At 30.9% G+C, this 25030-nt stretch overlaps 4 protein-coding genes across 7 annotated transcripts; all 4 read right to left on the reverse strand.

Moving 5' to 3' along the window:
- Window positions 1-2442: 2442 nt before the first annotated feature.
- Window positions 2443-4217, reverse strand: LOC109794479 (senescence-associated protein 13). Its single transcript, XM_020353927.3, has 5 exons — window positions 4041-4217; window positions 3492-3699; window positions 3137-3356; window positions 2941-3047; window positions 2443-2799 (listed from the first exon to the last, which is right to left on the reverse strand). The coding sequence occupies exons 1-5, from the start codon at window positions 4118-4120 to the stop codon at window positions 2617-2619; spliced, it is 798 nt and encodes a 265-aa protein (XP_020209516.1). The 5' UTR covers window positions 4121-4217; the 3' UTR covers window positions 2443-2616.
- Window positions 4218-7569: 3352 nt separating this feature from the next.
- Window positions 7570-10472, reverse strand: LOC109794708 (tropinone reductase homolog At5g06060). The gene is made up of 5 exons (XM_083062688.1): window positions 10120-10472; window positions 9822-10029; window positions 8941-9157; window positions 8732-8838; window positions 7570-8015 (listed from the first exon to the last, which is right to left on the reverse strand). Exons 1-5 carry the CDS (start codon window positions 10323-10325, stop codon window positions 7824-7826), a joined length of 930 nt encoding a protein of 309 aa, XP_082918814.1. The 5' UTR covers window positions 10326-10472; the 3' UTR covers window positions 7570-7823.
- A 7079-nt stretch (window positions 10473-17551) lies between these two features.
- Window positions 17552-21946, reverse strand: LOC145950891 (uncharacterized). Of its 4 annotated transcripts, XR_014428722.1 has the most exons (4): window positions 19279-21946; window positions 18531-19206; window positions 18379-18451; window positions 17552-18298 (listed from the first exon to the last, which is right to left on the reverse strand). XR_014428722.1 is itself a non-coding variant. In XM_083062759.1 (2 exons), the coding sequence occupies exons 1-2, from the start codon at window positions 21271-21273 to the stop codon at window positions 18940-18942; spliced, it is 2262 nt and encodes a 753-aa protein (XP_082918885.1). In that variant the 5' UTR covers window positions 21274-21946; the 3' UTR covers window positions 17552-18939. The 4 variants fall into 4 exon arrangements, 1 of the variants encoding a protein (XP_082918885.1); XR_014428721.1 differs by having other exon boundaries at window positions 17552-18451; XR_014428720.1 differs by having other exon boundaries at window positions 17552-18116; window positions 18203-19206.
- Window positions 21947-22560: 614 nt separating this feature from the next.
- Window positions 22561-23820, reverse strand: LOC145950879 (uncharacterized). Its single transcript, XM_083062722.1, has 4 exons — window positions 23208-23820; window positions 22967-23134; window positions 22795-22899; window positions 22561-22715 (listed from the first exon to the last, which is right to left on the reverse strand). The coding sequence occupies exons 1-4, from the start codon at window positions 23441-23443 to the stop codon at window positions 22607-22609; spliced, it is 618 nt and encodes a 205-aa protein (XP_082918848.1). The 5' UTR covers window positions 23444-23820; the 3' UTR covers window positions 22561-22606.
- Between the last annotated feature and the right edge of the window lie 1210 nt (window positions 23821-25030).

The following is a 25030-nucleotide window of genomic DNA, read 5'->3' on the forward strand; positions in this document are numbered from 1 at the left end:
TTTATTGGAGGGTTAAACATGTGTTGGGAACTTTTTAAAAGAGTCGTGTTAGTTTTTACATTTTACGGTCTCATTATTTCTTTATGCTAGTGTTCATCGAAGTAATTAAGGATAAGTGAATAGTCTCGTTCTAGGCTTGAGATAATTGTTGGATAGAGCTTCCATTCTCTTTTCCATTGTATGCGTCATATGAAAAGGGAAATTCTAATTTGTGACTTGTGTTGTTTTTGTCTTTCATAGGATTCTTCAATGCTTTATTTGATGTTATTAATGTATACATGTGTTTAATTACGTGTGTCAAACTAATCTTGTAGATCTTGGATTGTCCACGAGTTTCCATGGGAACCCTAGGGAATGAACGTATTGAGTTAATACGGAATAATTGATATGAATATGTAAAATTAATATTGGATTTGAGTAATTGAGGACTTAGTAGAGTGGTTTTAAGCTTTTAATCTTTGATTCTATTAATTTGAAGGTCACTCTTGGTGAAATCTAGTAATGAGATGAGACACGAGTTTGAAATAATTGAATTTCATATATGTTAGATTGTGTCATAGGTGTGACTAGTGAGTCATGATTATCATACCTTATATTGACCTTGGCCCTTTTTAGAAACGCGAGCCAGTCACGAGCGTGATCAATGTTACGACTATGACCGGTGAGTCATGGATGTGACGCATCTTGTTGCTTCCTTTTCTCATTCTTTTCTCGTTTTTTCTCATCTTGTCGCTTAAGATGAGTTATATTTATGAACTTGAGATAACTTTAGGATGATTAGGTTAAGGATAAGATCTAAGTATTAGTAATGATAAGGAAGTAATTGAGTTAATGTTCGATAATTATAATATGTTCTATTAATGATTTTGATTGAGGTGTTTTAATGGCGTGGCTTAGGATCATGATTCAGAATATTAGTATTGATACGAGAATGAGAGAGGATATTTGTGAATGAGTTATGATGAAAATACAAAATTATGTTTGTGAGACCTTTTGCATGAGACTTTGTGTTTGTATGCAATATGAGGTGTTTTTATGTGATGTGTGTGATATGAAATGTTTATGTATGATATGATAACCTTATATGTAATATGAGATGACAATGTGTAATATGAGAATAACACGATAATTATATATTTGCATGACATTGATGAGATGATGATGTGTATTCATGAGATTGATATGAAGATGATATTTTAAGCGAATAATACGAGTATGAGTTGAGTCTATGAGATGAAATAATGTATAGAGTCCAGTACGAATGACATAAATTATATGTATAAATTTTTTTATAATTGTACATGAGTATTAACCGCACATAAATATTAGTCTTTGGACAACCATACATGAGTATTAACTACATGAATATTAGCCTTTGGACAACTATACATAATTAGTATTAACCACATATGAGTATTGGCCTTCGGACAACCGTACATGAGTATTTGTTTTCAGACAACCTTATATGATTATTAGTCTTCAAGTGCGTAAATTGTAATTACTTATGTGGTTTGATATGTCTTTGTTGTTACTAGTAACTCTGAGATATTGTTTGGATTCTCAATATTAATTGTATATGTTATATGTTATGTATGTGACTTCCTGACCTTATCTCATATTGAGAGTTAGAGTGAGACATATCTCACTCGCTTTTGCTCTACTTATTGTTCTTATGTATGTTTTGTAAGAGGTTATTAGAATGATAATAATGTTAATGTTGAGATTTAGGCTTTAACATGTTTATGGATGAAACTCTAATAGGATGTGACATCGAAATTCATAGATTGAGATTTGTCATTTTGTTTACTTAGTTTATATTTCATCCTTTTTTGAAGCAATGTTAGTCCTTGAATTCAAGTATTGATTTTACGTAGTCACTTTGGTCTAGTCATTATTTTAGGGATATTTATATTTTTAACAAAATACTTAGACAAGTTCTTTTGTTTCATTAGTATTTATAAGTATAAATATGTGGAATAGAGAGTGTCACATAAATCAACACAAATTTCTCTTCCAATTTGATTTAAATTATTTACCTCGACTAAAATTTTGTGACCTCTCTTACTTTTTTTTTTTTAAATTCTCCTGACACTCCATATTAATAAGTAATTAGAAAATATATTGACACAAAATAAAATAAACTATTTAATATAATAAAAATAGAAAATAAAGAATAATTGATATTAATAAGCTTTTTTCATATATTAGATTAAAATTAGAACTCGTCTTTTTAATATGTTATACTTCGAATAATTTTTATTATCGGTTGAAAAACAAATTTTAGTAGAAAATAGGAGGATGAGTGAATAAATGAGTCACTAGTAGATTGAATTTGATCGGTAGGATATTAGTTGGGTTGAGTTATATTTCATTGAAACCCAAATAAATGTGAAGAGTGTATGCTAAAATTTTGGGAGTATTGCAATTTCATACAAAGTTAAGGAGATTATAAAGACGGGAGCTGACAAATGCAATTTCAAGCAATGTTTTTTAACAGGAACCCTCAACCATCCTAATTAACGTACGATACAAATTGAAACTAGGTAAGAGAGTACACTCTTTTATTAACTTTATTCTAGATATTGATATACTAATTACTAAGTAAAAGAGTGAAGCCTAGCTTATATAGAGGCCATTGACAGTGAAGCCGCCATCAACACAAATGGTCTGTCCTGTTATGTAAGAGGCTGCAGGTAAGCACAGAAACGCCACCAACGAAGCCACCTCCTCTCCCTCTCCAAACCGTCCAAGAGGAGTTCGTGGAATGTAAGCATCAACAATTTTTTCCTCTTTCAGAAACTGCAAAGTGCAAGCAAATAAATAATCATAACATGCCCTAAAAAATATACAATAATATCTTATATATAAAATTAACTTGTAAACGCCACTTATAACTCTATTTTAATACTAGTCAACTATAATAACATAACAGAATATCACCTCGGTAGCTGCAGGGGTTTTGATTACTCCCGGTGCAACGCAGTTAGTCCTTATGTTGTCTTTGGCCCATTCACATGCCAAATTTTTTGTCAGTTGGTTCATGGCTCCTGCATGTTCATTTGCATAAACACTTTAGTATTTTACATTTATCAGTTACTACTTACTTACTACCCTCACTAAACTCTTCCTTAATTACCTTTTGTTGCACTGTATACAGCGGATCCTAAATTTATTGATACCACACCACCTATGGAGGATATGAAAACGATGCTTGCAGCTTCGGAAGCTTTTAGGAGAGGATGTGCTAGCTGGCTTAGGTGGAAAGCAGATTGCAAATTCGTATTCACCACAAATGAGAAATCTTCCTCTGTGTAATCCAGCAGATCTTTCCATATGTTTGTTCCCACGTTGTTTACCTATATCCATTCATAAATGTAAACCTATTTATAATATGATGATAAAATATAAAATATTGGTAATTAAAAAATATTCTTTTAAAAGGATGGAAAAGTAACTTAAATCTGATGGCATTCAAATTATAAATTACTCACAAGGATATTGAGTTTGCCATTAAACTCGGAGGAGATTCTAGTTATGAGATTCTCTCTGTCTGCAGGAGATGCCACGTCACAGACCGAACCAGTAACTTTGTATCCTTTTGTGGCCCATTCATGCAAGGATTCTTTGAGTTGAGTTTCGTTCCGAGAGCAAGTGTGTACAATGGCCCCAAGCTGTGCCAACTCCTCCACGATAGCATATCTATGAGAGGAAAAATTTGTGAGAAAACAAAACAAGTCTCATGCATGACCCACTATTATTTTGTATAATTATTACTATATGATCGATACAACTTAACATGTTTGGCTTGCAATTTGTAGAAATTACCCAAAACAAGTTTCATGGTGAGAAACATGTCTGTTGTTGTTAATTGATAGTTGTGAAACAAGTAATTAATTTGAGTAACGAATGGACATTCAAATTATAAGTAGTATATAATATATGTAGTAAGAATTAACGTTTAAAAAATGAAATGAATAAATGTGAAAGAAGAAGGAAATTAAGAAGGTAAAATCATGAGTGCAAAGATAGTAAGTAGTAACCCGATTCCTTTGGATCCACCGGTGACGAGAGCTGTCATCCCTTGTAAAGACCACCTGCTGCTAATGTTTGTTTGAGCCATTTCTCTTCAATCAAGGATCAACCTCTAAAATGTACGACAATAATATCTTCTGTGTAGGCTGCTTAAGCTTATAATTAACCTCTTTGCTTTTCCATGCTTTAAAACAAGTTGCTGTTGTTTTATTCATATCTTTCAATGAGGTGGACCCCGATTATCATGGTTGAAAATAAAAATTTCCCTTTACATTTCTTCTTTTTAGTTTTTACTTTACCTTTTCTTTTTTAAAAATTGGAAACAAAATGATAGGATAAAATACACTTACAATAATTTGTACAACTAACATACACAAGAAATACAAAAAAAATATTAATCTTAAAGACAAAAAAATGTGAATATAGACGGGATGACAGTGTGATAGGATGCTTTTATATTTTAATAAGTGTAAACATATATATTAATAACTTCAAGATTATAAAAAAAATTAAAAATAAAATTATGTTATTAATTAATATAAATATCTAAGTTTAATTATTATTAAATTAAATTTAAATTTAGATGACATAAATCTTAACAACATCCCCTCAAAAAAAAATAGTAACGACATATTTCTTTAATTTTTTTTTTAAGTTCAATTAAGATAGATGTGAAATCGCAGAAATGTATTAAGTATTAATTTGTTTATATAAGATTTTTCTTCCTTTGACATTGCAAAACGAAATTCGTTCTCTCTTTTAAAAATGTCAAGTTTAGAAAATAATTTTGTTAACAATTAATGAATTTACATATTGAGAGTAAAATCCATTGAAGGAATAGGAGATATTATGTTAGTGGAACTTATATAATTTTTTTTTTATTGACAAAAGCAATCAAAAGACTGATTTATGAATCAGCTTATGTCAATGAATCAGTAAGAATTTGTTAATCACAACATACAAATATAATAAAACTATATCCATAAAAGTTCGGAGTGTATTGTACACTTTTTTTTTTCTTTCCTTTTTTGTTTTTTTTTTTTATAAAATCGAAAATATAATGAAATTACCTGTGTAAGACACTAAGACCACAAAGAAGTAATTAATGATCGTCAAAAATCTAATCAATTTTAAAATTTGCCAATGGGAAAATCAAACTCTTCGATTTACGTAAGATTATTATATGAGATTGATGTAGTGTAAATATTTTAATTTATACTATCAATTAATTGATTATCACTATATATATATAATTTTTTAAATATTTATTACAAAATTAATAATATTACTTTATAATAATCTATAACATAAAATTAAATTTTCTATAGTGCGTGGGCTCAAAGTATTCACTATAAAAGTTTAATCATTATATGATATTATTTATGCATATACTCCGTCAAAGAACATTTTTTCTAAATCTAATGAAAACATTTACACTTTAACATAAATATCAGTAAAATAGTGGTCTTTATGAAAAAAATGACATGATTGTGATTGATTATTATATAAAGCATTTGTGTTTATGAAGCCTTCTAACTTTTCTTTATGCATCTTTGTTCAGCCATGCATCTAAAACAAAACACAAAACCAGGATGTATTTAGACAGAAGACGTGATAATGACTAATGAGTGGGGCAGACGTTTGAAAAAAAAAAAAGAATACTTATCTTTGTCCTCCGTCGTCATTCATGATTAAACATTGAATAGTGTAAAGTTATATTAAAATATTTTGAAAATAAAATAATCAAGAAAATTGTTTGAAATTTTATAAATTATCCCAGTTATTATATAGAAATTCTACTATGATGATGACAATGAGGATTATTCTAACTATTACGCCAACCTAATAGTTCGTACCCATTTTATACCGTTGGTGATACATAAAATAAATATTAATATATATTTTATTTGTAATATTAAATTAACGTTATATATACATATACATATATATTTAAAAATATATATAAATGTTTAATTATTTTTATTATTATTCATTTTTAACATAATATAAAATTACTGACAGCGTAATAATAAATAAAAAATTATATCGGTATAATTTCATATTTCTTATAATTAAATTCAAATCATGACGGCTATTTCACTAAACGTCTAAATCACCTCCTTGGTAAATTAATTAAATTTCCTGTTCGGAATCTGAATCCCAGCTTAATGACTTTTCATTGCGAATCTTTCTAGCGCCACTCTACTAATGTTGCATTTTGGAACAATTCAAAATTGAGTTTTCCTTTGCTTGGATATGACATAGGTGATTACAGAATAATGTTTACTTTTAAAAACAATTTAACTTTTTTTTATATATAATTATAAGTAATAAATCAATGTACCAAAAAAAAAAAGTTACATTTGACTTGGCCTCATGGCAACTACCAAATAAAATCAATGAAATGATGACCTTATCTTTAAGTTATTAACTCGTTAGGTTTTAAGTTTTATGGATGAAATAATATGGTTAAAAAAGTTAAATTTTTTCAAAGATTATTCATTAACAAAATTGATAAATATTATACTTTAACAACATAGTTATTAAAAAATTATGTTTTGAATTAATACATGTATGTGTGAATTTAAACTTTACATCACTATTAATAATAAAAAATGACATTGTATACATAAATTTTTTTATAGAAGTTGAGACATTAAAAATAATTGTTCTAGTGTGTTTAAAAAGTCTTATATTACTTAAAAATTTATATTACGGATAGTTTATAAATATTTTTTCTTCTTTAATCATCGAGATGTCTTTCAAGAATAAAATCATAATAGTTTAATAAGTATCAAAATAAATAATTTTTTTGAATATGATAATCTTTCCTAGAGTTGCTCCGCCTACCGGAACACTTAAGGGAGCTCCTGTGTCAATCACTTCCATTCCTCTCATTAGACCATCTGTAACACTCATAGCTACAGTTCTAACTCGATTATTTCCTAATAATTGCTATACTTCACAAGTTATGTTAATTTGTTGATATTACTTTAAAAGTCTTATATCACTTAATAATTAAAGTTACTAGTAAGACTTATGATCGAAACATCAACAATTATTAAAAAGAGTAATATAATAAATTTTTGCATTACTATTTTATATATACTATTCGTTATTTACCAAACAATATATAAAACAAAAAATTATCTAATAATCTAACTTGTGTTTATTCTCTTAGCATAATATTTATCAAACCTATCCATATGTTGTGTGTGATACACAATAAGGACCTATCCATATGTTGTGTGTGTTACACAATAAGGACTTTATTTAGGCAGAGTAAATAACAAATTCTAACGCTCTTTGAGATCATAAATATAAAATGTAACCTTTATTTTTATTACAATCTCTTTGTTTTTTTTTCACCTTGAAACCCAGAAAAAAAGAGTTTTGGGAAGATATAGATGTAGGAAAAAAAATTATCATGTTCTAATATGAGTCTATGCAATAATTTCTCCTAAAAGACAATTTTTGTCTAAACTGGCATAAATCAAGACCAAGTAGATCAGTAAATTTTTAGGTTACAGCTATGAATTAAAAAAATTACTGGAAATCTTCCATTAGATAGCACGGCCATATATTGTGATTTAGTACACAAAAAAATTACATTAGCAGACTACAAAATCTTGGAAGTGCCTATCAGGGGTTGGTCGACTTTTGGTGTGGCCTAAAAGTTCAGAATAATTGGAATTTGACAGAGAAGTAGAGAACCAAGCCAAATGCTCCACATGAATGGCAGTTGGAGAGGAAAATTGGTGAGGGTGCATGATATAAGCTGCATGCAACTCTTAGAACTGTGTTGTTGGGTAGAAACCATTCACGGACATTCCTCCATCAATACATATAATCTGGCCAGTGATGTATGACGATGCTGGCAAGCAAAGAAAGGCAACAAGAGAAGAGACTTCTTCTGGATCTCCTAGGCGCCTAAGAGGAGTTCTTGAGTACACTTCTTCCAGATAGTCTTTGTTGCTGAGCACCTAAAAACAAGAGGGTAAAAGTCAGATAATGGAGCACTACTGACTAATGTTTGAATTTTTCACAAGTTAATATGCAGCACCAATTTTAGGTGATTGATTTCTATGCCAGGAAAATGCAATTTTTCACGAGTTAAGGACTAGGGATGGTTTACTGATCTTTTATTCCTGATCAAATCCAGGATGGTCCAATTATGAGAAGAGTGTCTTAAAAATCCTATCCTTGGATAATTGGAAGGTAGTAAGAATCTATTATGTTTCTGTTTCTGCCATTTCGATGCAAATCATCAATGAGATGTAATATATGCGTGTGGAGGAGTTACTGTTCCAGAGGACTGACTGGATTCAAGATAAGTAGGTGGTTTAGTAATTCACCAGAAAATAGACTTGTTACAATCTACCTAAGAGGGCACTTCAGCAGGAAGAATTAAGGAAAGAGATTATGCATATTTACCAAGTACCAAGATGTAGGATCAATTCTGTTCCGTTGAAATAGAAACTTACAAAGGGAATGGAAGATTTAAAAATGGGAGGAGGTGTATTTCCTAGTAATTTCAAATCTGTTCTGTTTCAGAATAAGTTTTTCAAGCACTCAACCAAATTTTTCAACAAAAAATGTAGAAAAAGTGATGCTATTGCTATACCATTCATGGTACTAATTAGTGTCATAGGCAGCTCATTCTAACAAATGGTTACAGGATAAAACGGAAGAAAATTACCTGCTCTACCATTGAAGTTCTGATGTACCAAGGTGCCACCGCATTACTCCTTATATTGTCTTTTGCCCACTCACAAGCTAGATTTCTTGTAAGTTGATTTATTGCGCCTGTTAACCAGAAAACAAACAAATCTTCAAAATTCCATAAACTCTTCAACATCATAGCACTTGTTAAGCAAGCTGCAATACAGCATTGAGAAGGTAAATTACCTTTCGTAGCTCCTTGAACAGACATCAACTTCAGTGAGACAAAACCAGAAACAGACGAGATAAACACAACACTTCCCATTCCCGATGCTTTCAAAAGTGGATATGCAAGTTGGCATATATGAAAGACGGATCCCAGATTGGTATCAATAAGAGTGGAATACTCTGTACTTGTGAAGTCTGTCATTGGTTTCCGAATGTTTGTCCCCACATTGTTTATCTATACATCAAACTGATAGGGTTACTACAAATAAAGAGGGTTACTAATCCAGAGTGAACCTCAAAGCAATCCAGAACAACGAAAAATGCATATTTTGACCCTTGATAGCATTGGGGGGAAAATGAACACAATAGTTATAATTATGAACGTGAAACACACCCTCTCCCATTGCAAAGTTAGACAAATGTAAGTGGTCTAATAATGACTCGTTAATGAGTGGTTTAATAAGTCCAACAACAATTACTAAAATAGGCTATAATATCATCTTATGATTTGAGTTTGGGATTAACTTAATCTTAAAAGCTAGCAGTGAGGATTATTCCCTATTTATATACATTATTTTAGTTATATTATTAACCAATGCTAAATCTCCCTTGATAGCATGGGGAAAAATGAACGTAAGAGTCATGATTATCAACATGAAACACCCCCTCCCCTCAAGAGTTACAAGATTGAACATATGCAGATAGTCTCATAATGGCTCGATAAGGAATTGGTTCAATAGGTCCAACAATAACTATTAAAATAGACTCAAATCATTTTATGATGAGTTTGGGATTGACTTAACCTTAAAAGCTAATTATAAAATGAAGATTGTTATGCACTTATATACATTATTTCAATCATATTACTTATCAATGTTAGATCTGGAACAACAACTTACAAGGATGTTGAGTTTCCCATGGAAGAGAGAGGAAACAGACTGCATAAGCACCTCCCTCTGGTGAGGAACTGAGACATCACAAACTGAGCCAGTGACCTCAAAACCCGAAGCATTCCATTTCTCAAGGCACTTATTGAGATCGTGCTCGTTCCTGGCACAAGTATGCACTCTGGCTCCAAACCCCGTCAATTCCTCCACAATGGCGTGCCTTTACAGTACCCCACAAAAAATCACAAGTTAAAATGAGGATGAGGTGAAAAGGGTGAGAAATAGAAATTGAAAAATGAAATGTTGGTACCCTATTCCGCGAGTTCCACCAGTGACGAGAGCTGTCATGCCCTGAAGAGTCCATCTATGCTGTTTGGACTCGCTCCTAATGCAATTGTTGGACAGTGATTTTCTTCTTCCGTGGTTGAAAATGAAAGAGGTGGTGGCTGGAGAATCAGTGCGGTTTGAGGGTAATGGAAGAGTAGCAATTGGATTTATGAGGGAAGATTGGTGCATTTTGTTCTAATCATGCGACTAACAATTTTCTTTTAAGGTAATATAATGTTCCATTACATTATTCAGAGGGCTCTGTGTGGTGCATGGATTGAGAAAAGCCCTAATGCATCCTATTCATCTCCTTAGAGGGAAGTTTTGAGGCAAGACAATGGACATGGAAAGGGAAGTCTTGTCAAATAAAAAAAAAAAAAAAACAATACTGTATTTAAACATAAATTAATATAAAATTGAAGATTATTAATTTTTTGTAAAATTATTTTAATTACATTTTTTATTAATTAATCGATGATATAAATTTTTTACATAATATATCAAAATTAAATTCTAATTTTATATAAAAATCTCATAAATCTTTTACATGAGTTTTTTTTAATATAAAAGCAGAATTTTAAGTTCGATATATTATTTCTAAAAAAATATATTAATTACTATTCACATTCATGAAAAAAAAATTATAAATTTTCAAATACTCCCTAAATATTGTTTATTAAGTATTAACAGGAAAAAAAAAACACTAAATACCAATCATATTGTTCTTTTATGTTAATGATGAAGCTCATTGTGAATATTTTAATCTTGAAGATTTTTACTATCAAATGGAAAAACTTTGTCCTGGATGCGCAAAAACAAATTAGACACATTAGTGAAGAGAGTGAGAGGGATAGAACCATGTTGGCGTGTACAAGACTGTGGGCTGATACAGCTAAAATGTTGCTACATGGAGGACTTCACTTGTAAATTTAGTAGCAATCTAAATCTAGGATATTTGTAGAGTGTAATTAATCTGCTTAATCTTAATCCTATGAGAGATTATATACTTGTATTTGGAATTATTAAAATTCTCAATTCTTTAAAGATACTTTTCAAATATTCTCATATAAATACATCTAACCTTATTTATTAGACCATTATCTTAACTAAGCTGGTAATCGACATAATCATCTACATATGCACGTCGAGAATAATTTACTCTAGTTAGTTGAGTCCTCAAGGTAGAAAAATATCTAAATTGGGCCCATTATGCCCCATGTATTCATTGTTCATGTTGATTCTTTAGTTTATTGTTAAGCATCTGAACTCATTTTGGTGTCATTTTTTTCTTAATAAAAGTATTTAGCCCAAATATATTATTTGTATTTGAGAAAATAGTCTATGTATCAATTGTAAAGAGATTTTTTATTTTTTTTATAATGTTTTTGTTGGACCCACTCGAAAAACTACAAACAAGTCGAAACAATCATGTAGATTCCTCGAAAAATGATATGAAGATGGACACCTTCTAGTGACAAATATTCGAGATCGAGAAGAGTTGTGCTCGAAAACTAGTAAAAGTGTAGTACCAATGGTCACATGAAGGTGGTCAAACGTCTAAATCGAGAAGTTAACATATGTGAGGACAGGTAGGTCGAGAGGTTAATATGAACGTGGGAGGACGGTTAAAGGAAGTTATAACTCAAGACCACGTAGCAAGCATAGTGGATAGCAGTTATGAGTTAGAGGTGTACGTGCACAAAATTAACCGCTCTTGATTGCTCTATAAATACAAGGATTACGGACCGTAACAGAGGTCGGAAAAACTCATACTTGAATTAACTTCTGAAGCACTCTCTGCCTACACATACATATGGCTTTCGTGCACAAGATCGTTTTTTGGTATGACTGACTCTCGGCCACTCTTCTTTTACTTTTTAGGAGTAGAATTAGCATAGTTCTCTTATTTATTTCCTTTAATCACGTAGTTATATTACTTTGATATTGTAACTCTGGAACATTATGCAAGTTGAACCATAGTTTTAAAAACCGGACCGGTCATCGAACCGGTTAAGGTACTGGGTCAGTGGGTCAAAGGTTGAACCGGTGGGTCACTAGTTGAACCGCATGACTCGATTTTTATTTATTTTTATTAAAAAGTATTCATATTAAATATATTTTATACTTATAAATTTTAATAAATTCATATCTTATTTTAAATTTCAATTTTTCTATCTTATTTAAAATTATTTTTATTTTTATTTTGTAAAAAAATACATAAAAAAATTACATGTTAAACGGTATATTAATACAAATTAAAAATATAAATAATATGTACATATATAATATGCTTGCAATTAATATCATAAAATAATATATGTAATATTTACATAGATATTGCATTATTAAATATATAATTTAAAATTAATAATATACTATAAAAGTTATTTAAGTTGTATATATTGCAAACAAATATATTAGAATAAGTAGTCATTGTTATATTTAATAAGATTCCTTGCTTTTTCATTAAGAGATTCAATTTTCATTATTATTTTTGTGATTTATGGTCCCTTAAAAAAAAAAAAAAGTGGTTGAACTGGTTTGACCCACCGGTTCACCAGTTGAACCGGAAAATTGACCGGTTCAATCCGGTTTGAAACGGGTCGACTGCATAACCGATCCAACTTCAGATTCGGACCGGCTGGACCACCGGTTCCCGGTCCAACCGGTCCGACCGGCCGAGTCGGTCCGGGTTTTAAAACACTGAGTTGAACTATGATTTGTATTGCAAGTATCTTAATTATTCATTCTGTTCATCTTAGCATTTATATGTGTGAAAATTATTGCTTGTTAATTATAGAAGAATCTTTAGAAACAAGTAATTACTAAAGTTGTTCACTCCTTTTCCTGTTCTTAAATCACAAATCCTAAATTGAAACCATTTACGTGCTAGTTCGAGTAAAAAGAACCCTTAAACGACGTTTTTCACCGTAAACAGTTTTCCAACTAAAAATTGTCTATTGACTTGTATAAAAATCATTAGAAAGTTATATATAGAGTGTGTGTTTAAATTATAATTAAAAAATTGAATTAAATTCAATTTAATTTCTCAAATTAGCTTTCAAATAAAAGTAATATCTTTCTAACTTTTATTTCAATTAAGATTTATTTATAATTTATATTTAATTAAAAAAATTGTCAAACATATAAACATTATATTCAAGTTCAGTTTAGAGCCGTTAAAGTGAGTTTCGACTCGTGGGTCAACTTAACCCACCTTGAAAATAGGTCAGGTTGGACCAAAACATTGAAAAAAAATTCATAATGAGTCAAAAATTATAATTCGACTCACTTTCGACTTGGTCCATATGGGTTGAACCCATAATGAACTGGACTGTTCACCTAACTCTACTTACTCTCCTATCAACTCAACTTACTAACAACCTGCTTAACCATTTATTATTATATATGAATTATTTTAAAAAGATATGATTATTTTTTGTAAATAAAGATAAAGTCAATGTTAAATAACATGAAATTGCTATAAATTTATCTACTCAAGCTTCCAATAAAATTTAATATTAATGAATAATCACTCTCATGAAAAGATTTATATTTATATTTTTTGATTATTTAAAGTTGTACACTTTTTAATTTAAATTTAATATTATATGCATGATATTTAGTTTGACAATTTTTATTTTAGATTAGAGATTATTTTAGATTGAAATTTATTTTAAATTAAAAAAAATTAGGTGGGTTGGTGGGTTAACCCGTTTAGCTCATCAATCTATAATGGACCGGGTCAATTAAAAAATTTTGAAGCTTAAAAATGGTGGACCAAACCGAATCAATACACTTTTTAAATGGATTGAGGTGAATCAGGTCAAACAAGTCGGTTGACTCATTTTGAACTCTAATTTTACATCATAAGTGTATAGTCAGCAATTAAAACTCTTAAAGCTATTTTCTTATGTCTTTCATATTGTCTACATGAATTCTCTTCATTTTCTAGTATGAGATAATGGGAAATATCAACTGCTGATTTGGTCATCGAATCCATCGAATTAAGCTGCAACGTTAGAAAATGGTTCGCCTGTTCGGGTTTCGACTTTGGATCGATCACTGGAAATTGAAGTAGGAGAACAAGGTGGACAGTGTTGTATACATTGTCGTGTTATTATATATATTATTAAGATTAATAGCCATGCGTATGCATGTATATATTGTATGATGTATCGTATACGGTATACCCAACGTTCTAAGTTTCTCTTTCTTCTTTATTTGCAGCTGCATTGATCGGGTATGACTAGCTCCTCCATATGTCCAAGTCCAACTGGCTTAATGCCTTTGTGGTTTCCAACTGGAAGATGTTCATGAATCAATGAATCATGATCGTGGCTACGTTACGTACGTACATATGTTTTATGTTCATTGTGTCGGTTTGGTACAACCAAGAGAAGATTATTTCCTCTTCCAGCTACGAATACCCTGGTTCTTTTTATTGTTTCCTTTTTGCATCTGCATTGCCCCAAGCAACAATACCAAGTCAACTTCAAATTTAATCTTCAGGACGGCTAAACATGCACACGTTGGAAACTTTGTTTTTTATATATATATATTTATATAAATAGAAGACTGTGTTGGACTAGAGAGACTATATGGAAACACCAATATGCATGGAATTATAAAATAATTTACGATTATTACTATAATCACTTCTCCATATTTTCAACATATATATTATATAAACCAGGACTTTAGTTTTATTTCAAGATTCATCTAGAGACTTTAATTAATTTGAAGATTCGAGAAACATTGGAAAGCACTAATCGGGTTCACATAAAGTTATATTTAAAAATAAAATTAATAAGATTGTGTTGGAAACATTTTTTTAATAAAATATTTCTAATTTTAATTTCTTAATCTGTATCATAAAAGTAATTATATAAGGCAGAATCCATCCAATAAGTTAATTGTTAAGTATTTGTTTGTATAATTTTAATTAAGTGGTTTTGAACAAAGGTTTAATTAGCTCATATGGTTAAGCAGTTCGTGATTCGCTGTAAACTCATAGTTTTACTTCTTCTTTCTTTCTTTTTTTTTTTCTAAATAAAACTAACCAGTTTTAATACAGGACAGGGATAAATAAAATATTCAAAAATTTCTGACTATTTTATAAATCAAATGGTCATATTCTAGATGATTGCGTGATTCCTAAGATAATAACCTTTTCATTTTGAGAGAGAAACTTATCTAATTTGATACAAATATTACTTTTCTTTCTTCCGTCCATTTAGCTCATCTAAAGAGAAAAAGAATTTTTATTAGAAAATAAAGTATATTAATCACTGTTATTAAAAAATTAACAATAAATATCATAATAAATTTTAAATTTAATTATACATGTATTTATTTTTCTCATGATTTTCAATCATTAATTCTTTTAGTTAACAATTATTATTACACTTTATCTTCTAAAATATAGATTTCACTTTAAAGGAGACAAATCCTTCCTCCACAGCTCACAATAATTTTCACTTTGAAAAAAACATTTATCTAGAGGTGTACAACAAATTTAAATCAATCCACAACCAAATTGATCCATATTAAAAAGTATGATTCATTTTAAGAAAAAATTCAAACTGACCCATTTTGTAAAATCGGTTCAATTATCTGATCTATTTTTTATAAAATAGATCCATTTGGTTTAATTTGATATTTTTTAAAAATAAATTCATATATAAGTATAAAATAAATAACCGAACCACACCACACCAATCAAATTTTAAAAAAAATATAATTTATATTTTTAAAAATCAAACCAATTTACATTATAAAAAAAATGATTTGATTAATTGATCTAGTTTTATAAAATGGATCGCTTCGATTTGATTTGAATTTTTTAAAAATGTAATTCATGAACACTCCTACATTTGTCATCTTTGTTTTAGCTTTCTTGATTCATGCTTTATGATTAGAAAAAATTTAGAGGGTTAATGGTTTTAAAACCATCCACATTTAAAAAAAACAATAATGGTAGATAAGTTTCAAAAGTATGCATATGTTTTTTTTAATCCATAATAATGGTAGATAAAAGATGACACTTCATAATTACTAGGTGGGGTTAATGACATGTTGAAAATTCTCAAATCAAGTATCACGTACTATCACTTAGTGGTTAATCGAAACTTAACACTGTTCAATTTGATTCAATGATATATTGGAGATCTCTTTAGACCAAATATCATTATCCATTAAGAGGTTAGCCAAAGTTAAGTTGGGCATAGCTTGACATATATAGGACTTTACTTGTTAAAGTTCAAAGTTAATAAAAGCTCATATGAGAAATTTTACCTTAAAAATTTTTTTTAGTAGATATATGTAGTAAATACCATTTGTATCTTATACTATATTTGTGTAAACTCAATATATATATATATATATATAATTAATATCAGCTAACATCATTTCATTTTAAAATAAATACTTACTCATGCTTTAAATTATAATAATTTTTACAATCCAAACTCTATTTATTCAACAGACAGATTTAGAGACCGAATACGTTCTGTCACTAAAGAGTTTAATTTAGATATGGATTTAGAGACCATATTTGTAGTCTCTAATAAATCGGTCTCTAATAGTCAAAGTTTATGAACTATTTTGTGTCTAATTAAAATGAAATTAGAAAATGATTTTTCGTTATTTATTTATAAACTCAAATTTTGATCTATTTAAAATATAATTAGAACATACGTTTATAATTGCTAATTAACCTTTTCAGAGTTTTTTTACGGTCTCTAATATAAATGTAAATGTAATTAGAAACCCATAATTTAGTCTATAACAAAAATTTAATTATAAACTGGTTTTTCAGTCGTTAACAACCTATTTTAAAGATGATTTTTCTGAATAATTATTTTTTTTTACAATCCAAACTCTGTTTATCTATATATATATATATATATATATATATATATATATATATATATATATATATATATAATCTCTTATAACCCAAAATCTGCTTGTGAATACGAAAATCATTACTTCTTTTCTGGAAAAAAAAAATCTTTACAATATCAACTACATAAGAAAATTTACTTTAAAGTAGTAATATACACGGCGTAAATTTACGTCGGGGATTTTTCCAGACCGACGTAAAAAGGGGCAAAATCATGCCACAAATTTACGTCGGACGTGGCCTTGTCCGACGTAAATTTACGTCGGTCATTGCAAGGCCCGACGTAAATTTACGTCGGACAACGCCATGTCCGACGTAAATTGTGGCAGTTTTTTTTTAAAAACGTTTGTAAATTGATATACCCAACACCTGCATATAAATATAATCCAGAATACCAAATCTAAACCAGGCAGTCCAGAATCGAAATTCAAATTGTATTTCAAAATTGACACTAGGACACAAAGGGTGTTTTACGTCGTGTATTTTGACCCTTTTACGTCGGAAAAGGGTCCGACGTTAATACGGGAGTCGTAAATTTACGTCGCCACTGGAAGACGACGTAAATTTACGTCGGGAAATTTTTCAGACCGACGTAAAAAGGGTCAAAATCGTGCCACAAATTTACGTCGGACGTGGCCTTGTCCGACGTAAATTTACGTCGGTCATTGCAAGGCCCGACGTAAATTTACGTCGGACAACGCCATGTCCGACGTAAATTGTGGCAGTTTTTTTTTAAAAAACGTTTGTAAATTGATATACCCAACACCTGCATATAAATATAATCCAGAATACCAAATCTAAACCAGGCAGTCCAGAATAGAAATTCAAATTGTATTTCAAAATTGAATGACAAAAAGAAAATAATATATAAATCTTAAAAAACATAAATTATGACAATGTAAATCCTATTATCCTAAAAAAGCTATAAAACATGTTTGTCAATGCTATCTAAATAACTAACTATCAAACTATAAACATAATATCTAACTAACTAAACTTAGAAAAAAAGTTGCCCATTGTTCTCTTATCTTGAGCATCTCATCTTCGGGCAATGGAGATGGATCTTGAAAGACCTGAAAGGGTAATTTAAGTGTCATTAATATGCAATGTTAATTATTCTAAAGGTAAATATAGTTAAATAAATTTTGATATGAATTACCTGCGCCCAAGAATCAATAATACCCGCAGAAACTATGGCTTTCATCCAATACATGATGTAATAGCCACATTCAAACGAGTCTTGTTGCTTATTACACTAAAATGAGAAACAAATAACTATTAATTCCAAAGTCAATAAATTTAAATATTATTGACTGTATGAATTAATTTGCTAACCTTAGGGTATATGAAATGCAATGACTTTGATGATCTGGCTCTTCCACTTAATATATTAGCTCCAGACACGATTCTAATTAATTGAAATAAAAATAAATGTTAGCCAATATATATAATTACAGTGTTAAAACATAATGAAAAAATTTAGTTACCCATGTAATTGGCTTTTAATTTCCTGGCTTGGTTTTCGATGAAGTGAACAAAACCACACCACGGTATATTCCTTAGGAATGATTACCATTAACTGCCAATGAGACCTACATTGTATGACAAACAAATCAGTTAAAAAATTACCATGATTAAAAAATCAATTAAAAAACTAACCCGTCAATGTATGGAGCCATGTATATATGTCTTCTTGAGTCACTCATCCATGTTTGCATATATTGTTGGATCTGGACCTGAGTGTTTCCTGATTTTTGGATGGATTGAGGCTCAATAAATCCATATACTTCTGCTTGTGCTTGCTCCACACTCAATTTGTCCATGTACCTAACACAAATAATTATTATAAGTTAAATGTAATTATTGTAAATTTAGACTCATAAAAGAAAATATGACTTACATGGCCCACAATTGTATGATAGATATATTTAACATGGAGGTTCCCCCAACAATCTCTAATGCATCAGGCAGAGATATGTATAGTGGAACATCAGAGCTATCAACTCCAAAAACTCTAATGTCCCACTGCAATTGAATTGGTTGCTTCTTTAATCGTGGTAATTTGATTAGAAGCTTAGATATGGGATCATCCTCAGCTTCTGCGATATTAGCATCATGAACATGAGGTTCTCTCATGACCTCCTTACCACGATCGATAAAATCCTAAAGAAATAATGAAAATTAGTTAAACAATAATAGAATTATAAGAATCTAAAAGAGCAATAATATAATTACCTTTGCCCGTGCTGAAAGCGGCATGACCAAACATTTTGGCCAAGCTAAGAATGTGCCGGTTGCCTGCCCCACTAGTTGAACCTCTGTATTGGGCAAAGGCACTGGAGCAGCAGCATCTTGAACTTGGTCAACCACAACCCGTGTCCAGTCTGGCTGTAGAGGGACACCATGGATGGTTGAGCCACCCTCAAATACTCGGCCAATAGCCACTAACCGTGGGGGGTCATCCTCAACATATAACTCGCACTGGTTTGGTACATCAGTGTGAGCATGTTCCCCTGAGAAATTTGGAGCAGCACAACTCCCTTTAGTGCTGACTCGAACACCATCATGAGCAACTGCAGTCTGTTGCTGAGAACGAGCCAAAAGTTCAAACTTCTCTTCAAACTGTTTTTCAATATTCTTCAGTTTCTCTTCAAACTGCATCTCCAATCTCTGCTCCAATTTCTGTATAACCTCTTGACTGCAAGAGTCGACAGTGCTCCTCGATGATCGGCCACCAAAGAAATCTCGGTGGCTCCAAGAACCACCAACACTATACCCACTGTATGATAGATATACTTCTTCACCATTGCGCGGTGTCGAGGCAATTTCATCCTCTTGACTTCCATTGAATGCTTTCTTCAATCTACGGTATGGATGACTACGAACAAGAAACTTACGATGCCTAGTGTACGCAGTCTTTTGCCCATGTTTCAATTGGGTATAACTTGTGTTTTCTTCACATATAGGACATGCATAATGACCCTTCACACTATACCCACTCAGGTTACCATATGCTGGAAAATCATTTATTGTGCAAAATAACATTGCACGCATGGTAAATTTTTCTTCACGATATGCATCAAACACCTCCACTCCTGTGTCCCATAACATTTTCAAGTCATCAATCAATGGACTAAGATACACATCTATGTCATTTCCTGGTTGTCGGGGACCTGATATCATCATAGACAACATAATATATTTTCTCTTCATGCATAGCCAAGGAGGCAAATTATAAATGACCAACAAAACTGGCCATGAACTGTGTTTACTACTTAAGTTCCCATAAGGATTCATGCCATCTGTAGCTAAACCAATTCTCAAGTTTCTTGACTCTGCACCAAATTCTGGAAATGTTTCATCAATCCTCTTCCATTGCGGAGAATCAGCTGGATGTCGAAGAAAGTTGTCACATTTTCTACCATTTTCATGCCATGTGAGGTTTTTTGCATCTTCTTTAATGGCAAACAATCTTTTAAACCTAGGTATTATTGGCAAATACCATAAGACCTTAGCAGGGGGACCCTCTATTTCTTCCTCACCATTACTTCCATCAGTTTTCTTTTTGAACCGCGACAATCCACATGTGGGACACACTTTCAGTGTAGCAAAATCATTTGTATATAATATGCAATCATTAGGGCACGCGTGTATCTTCTTATACTCCAAACCCATTGGACATAGTATCTTTTTTGCCTCATAGTTGCGATTAGGTAACGTGTTATCTTCTGGAAGCATCTCCTTCAATAACTCCAACAATTCTGTGAAACTTTTATCAGTCCAACCATTTCTTGCTTTTAAACTAAACAATTTTAAAGTTGCTGATAATCTTGTAAACATACTGCATCCTGGGTATAATGGTTGCTCAAAATCAGACTTTAAGGTATCATACACATGTGCTCTTTCAAAATTTTCTTCACCAACATCACGTATCATCTCTTCTAAGTTATCGTTCATCCCTTCAAAATTTTCAGTTGTTGACATTGTTGGAATGTCTAATATTTCTCCGTGCCATGTCCATACTGTATAACTCTTCACAATACCATATATAAACAGGTGATCACGTATTTCTCCAACTTCTTGACGTATCTGATTCAAACATCGAACACATGGACAATAATATGCCCCTTTGATGGGTTTCCCATTTTCTCTTGCAAATTGTAAGAACTCTTCAACTCCATTTCTGTACTCTTGACTAATGCGACTTGCATTCATCCAACTTCGATTCATTATCTATATATTAACACAAATTAACTATTGACTCAGTTATTCATAATTTTTTTAACCTAAACTACAACCCTAAAAAATCGATGGTAAACTAAAGGTCAATGCCTAAAAAAGTCTCTTCTTTAATGCATCTGGAACGGCCGTACTGAAACTAGAACGGGACGTTCCAGATCAACAAATTACAACAAAAAAAATTCCAGCAGAACGGGCCGTTCTCCATGCGGTACGACCCGTACTGCTTGCAGAACGACCCGTTCTGCAAGGAGAACGGCCCGTTCTGCAAGGAGAACGGCCCGTTCTGCAAGGAGAACGGCCCGTTCTCCTTGCAGAACGGCCCGTTCCAGAGGAACAAATAGCAAAAAAAAAACAAATAAATTACGGGGACAACAAACTAACCTCAAACGACCAACGTGCTGACACTTACAAACTTGGATACGTTGAATGTAGCCGTAAACGCAGAGGGAGACTCAAGTAATTCAGAGGATTTCGTATAAACTGTGAGCGCGGGAATGAAAATGGGACTTTGGGGGCAATATAGGAGAACTATTACGTCGGATAAGGCGTCGCCGACGTAAATTTACGTCGCCCTTGTTGAACTCCGACGTAAATTTACGTCGGATTTGGGTGGGACCGACGTAAATTTACGTCGGACTACAGGGAACCGACGTAAATTTACGTCGAAATAGTGGTACCCGACGTAAATTAACGTCGGATTGGAGGTACCCGACGTAAATTACCTAATTTACGTCGGTCTAAGAGAGGTCCGACGTAAATTAGTCTCCACTTATTTACGAAACTGCCACCCCGCGTTTTTACAACGTCGATGTTTGTGGTTTGCGACGTAAATTGGGTGACGTAAATACCCTTTTTTGCACTAGTGTGAATGACAAAAAGAAAATAATATATAAATCTTAAAAAACATAAATTATGACAATGTAAATCCTATTATCCTAAAAAAGCTATAAAACATGTTTGTCAATGCTATCTAAATAACTAACTATCAAACTATAAACATAATATCTAACTAACTAAACTTAGAAAAAAAGTTGCCCATTGTTCTCTTATCTTGAGCATCTCATCTTCGGGCAATGGAGATGGATCTTGAAAGACCTGAAAGGGTAATTTAAGTGTCATTAATATGCAATGTTAATTATTCTAAAGGTAAATATAGTTAAATAAATTTTGATATGAATTACCTGCGCCCAAGAATCAATAATACCCGCAGAAACTATGACTTTCATCCAATACATGATGTAATAGCCACATTCAAACGAGTCTTGTTGTTTATTACACTAAAATGAGAAACAAATAACTATTAATTCCAAAGTCAATAAATTTAAATATTATTGACTGTATGAATTAATTTGCTAACCTTAGGGTATATGAAATGCAATGACTTTGATGATCTGGCTCTTCCACTTAATATATTAGCTCCAGACACGATTCTAATTAATTGAAATAAAAATAAATGTTAGCCAATATATATAATTACAGTGTTAAAACATAATGAAAAAATTTAGTTACCCATGTAATTGGCTTTTAATTTCCTGGCTTGGTTTTCGATGAAGTGAACAAAACCACACCACGGTATATTCCTTAGGAATGATTACCATTAACTGCCAATGAGACCTACATTGTATGACAAACAAATCAGTTAAAAAATTACCATGATTAAAAAATCAATTAAAAAACTAACCCGTCAATGTATGGAGCCATGTATATATGTCTTCTTGAGTCACTCATCCATGTTTGCATATATTGTTGGATCTGGACCTGAGTGTTTCCTGATTTTTGGATGGATTGAGGCTCAATAAATCCATATACTTCTGCTTGTGCTTGCTCCACACTCAATTTGTCCATGTACCTAACACAAATAATTATTATAAGTTAAATGTAATTATTGTAAATTTAGACTCATAAAAGAAAATATGACTTACATGGCCCACAACTGTATGACAGATATATTTAACATGGAGTTTCCCCCAACAATCTCTAATGCATCAGGCAGAGATATGTATAGTGGAACATCAGAGCTATCAACTCCAAAAACTCTAATGTCCCACTGCAATTGAATTGGTTGCTTCTTTAATCGTGGTAATTTGATTAGAAGCTTAGATATGGGATCATCCTCAGCTTCTGCGATATTAGCATCATGAACATGAAGTTCTCTCATGACAAGTGTGAATACATTATTATAAATTTATAATAGACTTAAATATGTTTTTAATATCTCAAATTTAAGGTAAATTTGTCTTTAGTCCCTCAAATTAAAAATTGGTCTTTTTAATCCTTGTAATTTTTAAAAAATCTTGTTTCAATTTTTATACTCAAATTTTGTCAGAGAATCTATCAAATATTGTTGTCTAAAATCTATCTATTGATATCTTTATCCGTAAAAACATCGCATCAAATCCGATTGAAACTACATTACTATTTTAATATGTCATTTGTATATATGTTATTGATGACTTGAGAGATTAAAACAAAATTTTTAAAAAATTATAGAAACTAAAAATAATAATTTTACAATTGAAGAAATAAAAATATATTTAAATCTTAATATATATATATATATATTTAAATTAATAAAATATTAAAAAAAAAATGTTAGTGGGGGCACTTGCCCCCACTAGGATACATGTGTATCCGTCCCTGCGTACATGCACATGTACATGCACATGCATACATATGATGGAATGTCATTATCTTTATTACTTTTCTCTTTATCAAACACATTAGTTTGTAATTTGTAAATTTCTTTTGACCAGTTCAAACTTATATCCTTTGATCTATAATTTTAAAATTCAAACCAAATTAATAATGAAAATTGTAGCATCCCAAGCTTTTCAAAATTATTAAAAGGATGTTTTAATTAATTAAATAAATTTTAGAAAATATTTTAGAGACTTTTAATAATTATGAATATTTTTATTAATTTAAGAAAAGTTTGTGAAATCATTTGTTATATCAATTATTAGATATATATATATATATATATATATATTTTATTTGATTTTAATGTATTTTGATTATATATTATAGTTTTTAATTAATTATATTTTATTTTAATATTTGAGGGAATGGAAGTGTAATTATGGTTTGTTTATTTTATTGGAGGGTTAAACATGTGTTGGGAACTTTTTAAAAGAGTCGTGTTAGTTTTTACATTTTACGGTCTCATTATTTCTTTATGCTAGTGTTCATCGAAGTAATTAAGGATAAGTGAATAGTCTCGTTCTAGGCTTGAGATAATTGTTGGATAGAGCTTCCATTCTCTTTTCCATTGTATGCGTCATATGAAAAGGGAAATTCTAATTTGTGACTTGTGTTGTTTTTGTCTTTCATAGGATTCTTCAATGCTTTATTTGATGTTATTAATGTATACATGTGTTTAATTACGTGTGTCAAACTAATCTTGTAGATCTTGGATTGTCCACGAGTTTCCATGGGAACCCTAGGGAATGAACGTATTGAGTTAATACGGAATAATTGATATGAATATGTAAAATTAATATTGGATTTGAGTAATTGAGGACTTAGTAGAGTGGTTTTAAGCTTTTAATCTTTGATTCTATTAATTTGAAGGTCACTCTTGGTGAAATCTAGTAATGAGATGAGACACGAGTTTGAAATAATTGAATTTCATATATGTTAGATTGTGTCATAGGTGTGACTAGTGAGTCATGATTATCATACCTTATATTGACCTTGGCCTTTTTTAGAAACGCGAGCCAGTCACGAGCGTGATCAATGTTACGAC

This window comes from Cajanus cajan, chromosome 8 (genome assembly GCF_000230855.2).
Source record: "Cajanus cajan strain Asha chromosome 8, NIPB_CcT2T_4, whole genome shotgun sequence".
Taxonomy (NCBI): Eukaryota; Viridiplantae; Streptophyta; class Magnoliopsida; order Fabales; family Fabaceae; genus Cajanus; species Cajanus cajan.